Genomic DNA, 9,592 nt, shown 5'->3' with positions numbered 1-9,592 from the left:
CAAAAACAATGATGATATTCCAAAAACATTGTCATTTTTAAAAATTTCTAAACCTATTCTATTGAAATTATAAAATTCAATTCATTTGAAGAGGGGACCAAAAATGGCCCTTATTCATGTTATTGTATCTTGTCCTTTGCCGATGAGACAAATATCCACCAGCATGCCCAGTTACCAAATTACGTAGATGTTTATTCCAAACAATATTATTCCGAAACACGTATATTATGTATAGAAATCGATAAGCTATACTTTGAAAACCAATCTTGAATATAAAAGTGATAGTAACATATATCTTATTAGATTAAGTTATTACTTAAAAAACTTTAAAATAACATGTTTACATTGAAATCAACTGAGAAGTTCAAAATCAATGCATACAAATGACATTATATATTAACGATTTGGAAACATATAGAAACATTTCCTTAACATATACAAACGATAAAAAATTTTGAATCATCAAAGTATTTATAAATGTAATCCTTGCCAATTTAAATCGAAATTAAATAAAATTGAGAATGGAAAAGGGGAATGTGTCAAAGAGACAATAACCCAACCAAAGAGCAGAAAACAACCCAAGACCACCAATGGGTCTTCAACACAGCGAGAAATTACCGCACCCGGAGACGGGCTTAAGCTGGCCCCTAAACAAAAAATGTGTACTAGTTCAGTGAAAATGGACGTCACACTAATCTCCGAAACATATAAAAGAACTTAAATTAAAAAAAAACATACAAGACTAACAAAGGCCAGAGGCTCCTGACTTGGGACAGGCGCAATAATGCGGCGGGGTTAAACATGTTTTGTGAAATCTCAACCCTCCCCTATACCTGTAGCCAATGTAAAAAAAACCACAGCAATACGCATAGTAAAATTCAGTTTCAAAGAAGTCCCAGTCCGATGTCAGAATAGGTAAAAGAAGAAACTAAGCAAAATGACAATGATACATAAATTAATAAAAGACTACTAGCAGTTACTGACATGCCAGCTCCAGACCTCATGTAAACTGATTGAAAGATTATGTCTTCATCAAATGAAAATCAAGCACAATCCCTCCCGTTTAGTATTATACATCATTAAATATATGAGAAGAACATAACCCGTATCATGCCAACAACTAGTTTTAGAATAAATGTGTTTATTTCTGATGCAAAGACCCTACGAGTGAATCAATATTTATTCCAAAATATGCCATCTTTAATGACCTGACAACAATATCCCTTCTGAATAAGTTTGCTAAATGGTTTGTCTAGCTTTTGAGGTGAATGACGACATTTTTGTGCTTTGTAAAGAATATTACAATAAAAGATTGAATGTGAAATACCTGAACGTATAAGATGTCTGCATGCTGATTTATATTTACGAATGATGTCCCTGTACCGATGATGAAATTTAGTATATGTTTTGACTATTTTGTGATATCGAAAACCCTGGTGTAATAATATTTCAGTAATACAGAGATTTCTTTCGTTAAAATCAAAAACATTGTTTCATACACGAACGAATCGAACAAGTTGAGATATACAAACACCATAAGATGGTGACAAGGTAACGTCACCATCTAAAAATGGATAGTTAACAATAGGAAATGAAAAATTATCTCTTGTATCGTAAATTTTGGTATTAAGCTTCCCGTTTAAGATATAGATATCAAGATCCAGGAAAGGGCAGTGTTCATTGTGAGTATTAGCTTTATTTAAAGTCAATTCAGCAGGATAAATCTCTTTAGTGTACAAACTGAAGTCGTCATTATTGAGAGCCAATATATCATCCAGATGTCGAAAGTGTTATTCAATTTTTGTATAAGACGTCGTGTCAATTGGTCTTTGCTGATTTTAGTCATAAATTGTAACTCATAACAATGCTTAAACAGGTCCGCAATAAGTGGTGCACAGTTCGTCCTGATTGGAATTCCGATAACTGGACGATATACGGAATCTCATAGCGAACAAAAATGTTTTCTGGTAAAAAAATTCAAGTGCAGTTATCATATCAAAGCAGGTCTAATTGACATAGTTCTTTTGTTTTTTGTTACTAAAAAATGACCTAAAAGAGTTTGAACATTTATATTCGCATTCTGATTTTTAAAATACACATTTAATTTGATGTGTGATTTTTTTCTTAATGAGATTATGAGGGTGTATAAAGGGTAGAAAAATCAAAACTTTGAACATATTCTAAATCACCAATGTAAGCATGCAATTTATCAATTACTTCCAACGAATTTTGTACGCTCCAAAAGTAATTAATTCCACTATTTTCAAAAGCCTTATTTGAACAATTTATTACCAAGTATTTGATTGTACCAAGTGTACTTGTAAGTAGTTTAGTAGTGAAACAATGGCTTGAAGACGAAATGAATCTATATTTGTAAGGTGTTTTGCGCAGCTTCGAAAGCCAGTACAAAGTTGGAACTTTCATTGTATTTGGTTCTGTTTGTAAAGAGGTAGCTAAAAGTTTATTTTTTTTATTACAGATGTCATTTTCGGAAAATTGAGTCAGTTTGAATAGTGGTGAATTCGTTATTTCCTTTTGCAGAACCTCAATGTAAAATTTACGTCAAACAATAATGATATTATTGGCAGCCTTATCAGGCAGGACAAAAACAAATTCCTTGGCGAGTTCTTTTAGCTTATGGTTGATACGGGAAATAGGGCTAATATGGTTGTTGTTAAGAGTAAAATGTTCTTTAAAATGTTTAATACAAATATCAACTATGTTCATTACTGAATTAAAAAAAATAAATCGTCAGCTTTTTCTCGTTTTATCCATTTCGTGCAGTAGGTACGGAGTGAGTCGTGGATGATGTTTAGACACTCATTCCAATTAATAATTGACTCAGTATTATCAAAATAACCAGGAATTTGATCTTTTACGGAATGATCATTAAAAATACCGACAATATTTACAAAATCAAAACCTCTATTGACAAATTTGATTTTAATGAAATGTTTTCGTGGTCTTCAGGGCGATCAATTTTGTGATACAGTTTAGAATAACAACATACAATTATAATTTGGACGTTTTTATACTTGGGACTGCAATAGGGAATTGTGTTGCATTCCATCAAAATTTGATGTAATTTATTAACAGGTAAAGAACAAAGCTTGGTTAACAGATAATGTCTGCCGTTGTTTTTTGAAATAGTAATTAGGTACGAAATATTTGTATTGTTAGTACGAAATGTCCTCTGATTGCGATTTATTCTACATCCATGAGAACGGGTTTTACGAACAGTTTAAGAAACTATTTCCAAAATGTTAACAGAATCGGTTCTTGTTACATTGCCAATTCCCATTATATTATCATTAAGACCGAGAGGATAGACTGTCTGTAATCTTTTAATCCAATTTAATTCAATTATTTTCCGTGATCGTACAAATTTTTAGTGAGATTCCCCAGGTTGCTTATTTACTACTTATACAGGTGGATCTGTCAGATACTTAAAAAAAATGGTTGTGCTTCTTAAGGTGTTGATAAATGATACTTTTGAACTTATAGGTTTTTTTTAAAACGATAAAGATGTTCTTACGTGCGTTAAGATAAAAAGCGTCCAGTTTCACCTACGTACTGAATACCGCATCCCGGTTTGTTTCATGTAAGTAAATAGATGATACTGTTAGTTTTTCAATTGATATCAGTTTCAAAATTTACGGAAAATGTGCGACCATTAAAAGTGGACCTAACCGTATTGTTGGTGGAAAGACGTGGACATGTAAGTCATTTTCTGGCATGACACTTATCGATAGAAGGGTAACCACGATTTCTATTATTAAAAATGTTAGCGATGGTAGTATTTTTAGATAAGCGATTTTGAAGATTGAGACGTGTAGATACCCTTTGAACGAGTTTAGTATTTAATATTTTTCCATTTCTAAGCTTCATATTTGTTTTTTGTTATGTGGATATTATTAGAAAGGAGCAAAGACTGGCGTCCAGAATATGAACCAGCACACAATAAATTGAATTATGTGAATATGATAAAACTGTTCGGCTAAAGACGTCAAACGCTATCCGTCATAAATAACCCGAAAAATAAAACAAAAAAAATGTGGTATTTTTAGATAAGCGATTTTGAAGATTTAGATGTTTAGATACTCTTTTAACGAGTTTGGTATTGAGTATTTTTCCATTTCTGAGTTTCATTGTTTGTTATCCAAATTTCCGATAGAAAAGAGCAAAGACAGGCGTCCAGAATATGAACCATCAAACCGAAATTGAATCAATTAAAAAGATAAAATGATAAAACTGTTCGGCTCAAGACGTCAAACGCCGTTAAGCGTCATCAACAGTTTGTAGTAGATTACTCATTTATCTCAGATCAATAACTGGTTAACAAGAATCGTACTAAAAGTAATATTGCTCAGTTATTTTGATGTCGAGATTAAATCGAATTCAGCTTTAGCGCTTATATATATATAAAACTAATAATAGTTTAACCTTTTTTTGTCTTAACTAGACGGTGACTTGTTGATTTTATTTTTGATTCTTTAAAAAGACTATTAAAGCAACGAAAAAGCACAAACATAAAAATATCCTATATTTAGTTTCATGCGAGATTCTTCAATAAAACTAGCTTTGCATTCATTTCCCTATCATTTCTATAGTAATTTTAAACGAAAACCAGTAAACTTGAACCCTTCAAAAATTCTTAACTAGACGGTGAACCCATTTTTTTATTTTACTTTACCACTTAGCACATGATAAAGTTCATTTATAAAAAAAAAATAGCAAAATCCTATATTTCATATTTATACCACCCAGCCACCTTAACAAATAAATACTTTAACCAAAGATGACACTATCTAAAATGGTACTTTTAACAAAACAAAAAATCAACCGAAGTTGAAACTATCTGGTATGTTGTTTGTGTTTTGAGTCGATTGGTAGTGTTAGAACCTTTTATTACTAACTATACAGTGTCGGCTTTTCACAGAATTGAAGGTGTCATAGTGACCTATAGTTTATTCAAACATATTATAGAAGCGGATCCAGGATTCGAGAAAAGGGTGGCAAAGCGTAATTGTCCAAAATGGTTGAAATAGCGCTAAGCGAAGGAGGGGCCGAAATGTTATTGGCGTTTAAATACAGCAACCCCAAACCCCTTTTAATCCGCTACTGCGTTTTTTTCAGAAAATGACTGAAGTTGATTGGATAGCTGGTTCTTCCCTTTAAATGACCTAACATCTACGTCAATTGGTTTTTTTGTAGATTATTTGTCTCTTTAGCAATCAAACAACATCTTTTTATTTTTATATTGTTAAAAAAATAATAATATATTACACTAACTAATTTTATTCTGATTATTTTTCTGAGATGAATGTTATCAAAAAGTTATTTTTTTATTAAAAAATTATTCAATTTTGGATGTACACGATGTAACATGTCTTCTGAATGTATTTTGTCTATTTATCATAGACATAATTTTGTCATGTGACCGTGACGTCATCAACGTTTTGGCATGATTTACTCCTAAAAAAAGAAATATAGAACTACATTATAAGGAATGACTGTAATATTTTTTTGTCTATTCGAAATAACATCAAAAATGTGGTGCACACGCTTTACATTTTTAATGTTATTATTTCATAGACAAAAAAAATAAATTACAGTCATTCCATAAATAAACAATATGTCATTCATACAAATACAAAACAGTAACAACCAGTATATATATTCACTTAAAATTATTATCTGTTTACATCTTCATTACATAATTTTTTCAGAATCCATTGAATTTTTACTGATCACAATAAGGGTATTTCTTAAAAAGGTTATAATTCCGTAGGTAATAATTCTTGATTATACATATATAGTATAGAAATAAAAAAAAAAGAAGATGTGGTATGATTGCCAATGAGACAACTCTCCACAAGAGACCAAACGATACAAAAATTAAAATACAGTAAAAGAAATGGGACATTAATATAAAAGAATATGTAGACAGTTCTCTAACAAACAAAAAACCCTAACTGTGAACATAGAAGGGTTTTACATGCAGTAATAGAAAAACGCATTGGTGTAAATAGAATTAAAAAAAACCATTTGAATGAATATATCAATTTGTAGGTATACACTTTTTTCACATCTTCTTAGAACTCTGATATTTTTATGTGTTAGTCACAATTGTGTTTAGTTGCTGCTTGAAATTGAGCCACACCCTATATAACTACTATACTTTCTTTCTCTAATCTTAATTGTACTGTAAAGTCTGAAAATTCATTTACAGGCGTTTTATGTAAAAAAAATCCAACAAATCAGAAAGACAGCAACACAACAAATGGAAAAAAAACATAACAATAAACATACAATAGTAGCTAATATTTATTAGTGTAATCACGTCTATATACAATAAGTAAACTATGAAAGATATAGCATCAAAATAAAAATAAAACAAAAACTGTAAAGGATAAAATATACGGCACGAGCATCATGATAAAACAAGGAGTGTAAAATATGGAAAATACAGCATGAACATCATAATAAGACGAAAACTGTAAAGTATGAAAGATACAGTATGATAATCATATTAGGATCATAATCAATGATAATAAGACACAAACTGTAAAAAATTGAAAATACAGCAAAAACATCTTAATAATTAAACCCTATACAATATCGAAGATAAAACATGACCATAAAAATAAACAAAAACTGTAAAAAATGAAAGATACCACATGGAAATCATAAGAAGATTAAACCGAATAAAAGAGGGACGAAAGATACCAGAGGGACAGTCAAACTCATAGATCGAAAACAAACTGACAACGCCATGAATAATATGGAAGATACAGCATGAAAATTAAAATAAAACAAAAACTGTAAAATATGGAAGATACATAATAAAAATAAAAATAGATAAAAAAAAACTGTAAAATATGGATGATATGGAATGAAAATCATGATAAAACGAAAACAGTAAATATGGAAGATACAGCATTGAAATCATAATAAGACAACAATTTTAGAATATGAGAAATACAGCATGAAAATCATAACAAGACAAAAACTATAAAATATTGAAGATGCAGCATTAAAATCATAATAAGACAAAAACTGTAAAATATGGAAGACACAGTATGAAAATTGAAAAAAGACTACAATGTAATAGTAAAAAAAGACTTCAGAAAGGAATGAAGTAATTAAACTACAAAGTAATATAATGATAGAATAACAATGTTTACTAAGTGTGGTAACAAAAATAATTTTAGTCGTTGGCAATACAGCTCAAATTTATATACATTTAACAAATATTTACAGAACAATAGCATCAGTGTCCTGGCAATAATACTAAGAGTGGTACAGTTATATTCAAATATACAAACAAAAAGCAGATGTTTAAGAATGAATAGCAGTAGATATTAAAGAGAGACATAAATAATGGAATGAAATAGATAATTAACAAAATACAGCTTTTTTCCTGCTGAATGTTGTTTTTGTTTGTAATGTCACAACAAAGCACTGACAAAAGAGTAAGAATTAAAGAGGAAATTGTTTCTTCTTTTTCATGTGTTCTGTTACAATCATTACTATAGATGTATGTCCATTATCTGTTGCAATGTCTGAAGGGGATTTCTCATCTATTCTACATATCTGTGCATCTGCTCTATTATCTAACAATACTCGTACAATATCCTCATGTCCTACTTCACATGCATAAAATATTGGTGTTGTTCCATCTCCTTTTGTCATGTTGCTGTTAGCACTGTAGTCAATAAGGCAACGAACTACATTTATCCTATCCATAAAACAGGCTATGTGTAATGGAGAGGAACCAGCTTCTACATCAAAGGCATAATCTAATGACTTCTTACTGACGTGTTCTGTTACATGTGACGATATATGCTTTACAAGGATATCAAATAAGTATTGTTTTTTTTTGTCCAATGTTATACTTGGATGGTTATTCATTGTATCTGTTATGGACTGTTTACTATGGATACTGATGTTATAGTCAGCATTGTTCTCTAACAGTAACCGTGTTATGTCCATGTTTCCATTAAATGCACTGAAATATAAAGCAGTACCGCCATCAAATATCTGAGCATTGATATCTGGTTTATGCTTCATCAATAGCTGTGCTATAATAGTGATGTTTCTAATACATGACATAATCAGTGGTGTATAGCCATTCTTGTCACATAGATCAACGTTAGGATCCTTCTCTAACAGTAACCTTACTATATATCAGTATGTCCAGTATTACTTGCCAATAACAAAGGACTATAGTCATTCTTGTCACATAGATATACATTAGGATCCTTCTCTAACAGTAGCTTTACTATTTCAGTATGTCCATTCTGAATTGCCAATAACAAAGTACTACAAATATTCTTGTCACATAGATCTACATTAGTATTCTTTTCTAACAGTAACTTCACTATTTCAGTATGTCCATTCTGACTTGCCTGTGTCAGAGAACTACACTAATTATTACTGCATAGATCAACATTAGGATTCCTCTCTAACAATAACTTTACTATGTCAGTATGTCCTTCCTGATTTGCCATGTGCAGTCCTGTAGTCCCATCATCTTTACATTGATCCACCTCAACATCATTACGTATCAGCCACTGTACCATGTCAGTATAACCATCATAACACGTCAGTATCAGTGGAGTATTACCTGATCCAAAGTCTTCCTTTGGCCTCACAGTATCCTTGGTATTGACTAATGTTACTTGTATTAATTTGTCCAGTTGTTTTAGGTGCTCTTAACTTTTGTCTAAATGATGACACTTGCATATTATTGTTATATAATACATATGTCACCTTTTCGAATGACCAGTCCTTTATCAACCTTTCTAAATATGATTCTAAATAATCATCTAGTATTTTAACAATGCAGTCAATGTTATTTGGCATGTCATCTGGCGATGTCTGCAAAATAACGTTGATGTACTAAATCACTAGAACCATGATCTATTAAACATCCTATCATTTTTTTTACCAAAGTAATAGGCAAGGAAGTCAAACAATTTATCATGTGAAGTTTTGTAAATACCCTCTTCTTTACAGATAAATGTACCGTCTTGAGTATCAAGTTCTTTCTTTAATTTTGTCATTGATGTACCCCTGTTGATATCACAAGCATCACATGTGTCTGTTATGATCTGTTTTGTTAATTTGTAACTCTTCCCTGGAACCATTTCTCTTTCAGATGATTATTAAAAAGTTGTAATAAAGCTAAACTACATATTTTATAGTTCCCTTCATCACCATGCTTACTTAAACTGTCTAGTTCTTTTTGATAGACAATAAAAGGATTTTTTGAAAAATTCGTTAACTTCTCTATGTTTTTTCACATGATATAAAGAACATAAAAGTGGAAAGAATTCAGTATGTTGTGATACCTCAATATTGTCCAAATTTGAACTAATATAGGTGTTCGCTATACTATGTTTTTCTACAGATGTAATGCAGAACTGATCTGAAATTAAGTTACATTCACAAGAAAGCAGTGAAATTTCCACAAATATCATCGACAATACAGACTGTAGGCTTACCAGACTGATAATAATCTCTGATTTCATTTGGTTTTATCACGGGTATTATTTTGTATCCTTTCTTCTGCAAAACTAGTGCTGTG

The 9,592-nt window shown here is 30.8% G+C and overlaps 1 protein-coding gene across 1 annotated transcript; it reads right to left on the bottom strand.

The window, feature by feature from the left end:
• Nucleotides 1–7,482: 7,482 nt before the first annotated feature.
• Nucleotides 7,483–9,152, bottom strand: LOC127721163 (26S proteasome non-ATPase regulatory subunit 10-like). The gene is made up of 2 exons (XM_052227835.1): nucleotides 9,008–9,152; nucleotides 7,483–8,084 (listed from the first exon to the last, which is right to left on the bottom strand). The coding sequence occupies exons 1-2, from the start codon at nucleotides 9,150–9,152 to the stop codon at nucleotides 7,483–7,485; spliced, it is 747 nt and encodes a 248-aa protein (XP_052083795.1).
• Nucleotides 9,153–9,592: the final 440 nt, after the last annotated feature.

This window comes from Mytilus californianus, unplaced genomic scaffold, assembly GCF_021869535.1.
Source record: "Mytilus californianus isolate M0D057914Y unplaced genomic scaffold, xbMytCali1.0.p SCAF_12, whole genome shotgun sequence".
Classification (NCBI taxonomy): domain Eukaryota; kingdom Metazoa; phylum Mollusca; class Bivalvia; order Mytilida; family Mytilidae; genus Mytilus; species Mytilus californianus.
Note: the sequence above shows the minus strand (reverse complement) of the source record. Positions and strands in the feature narration are given on the sequence as shown.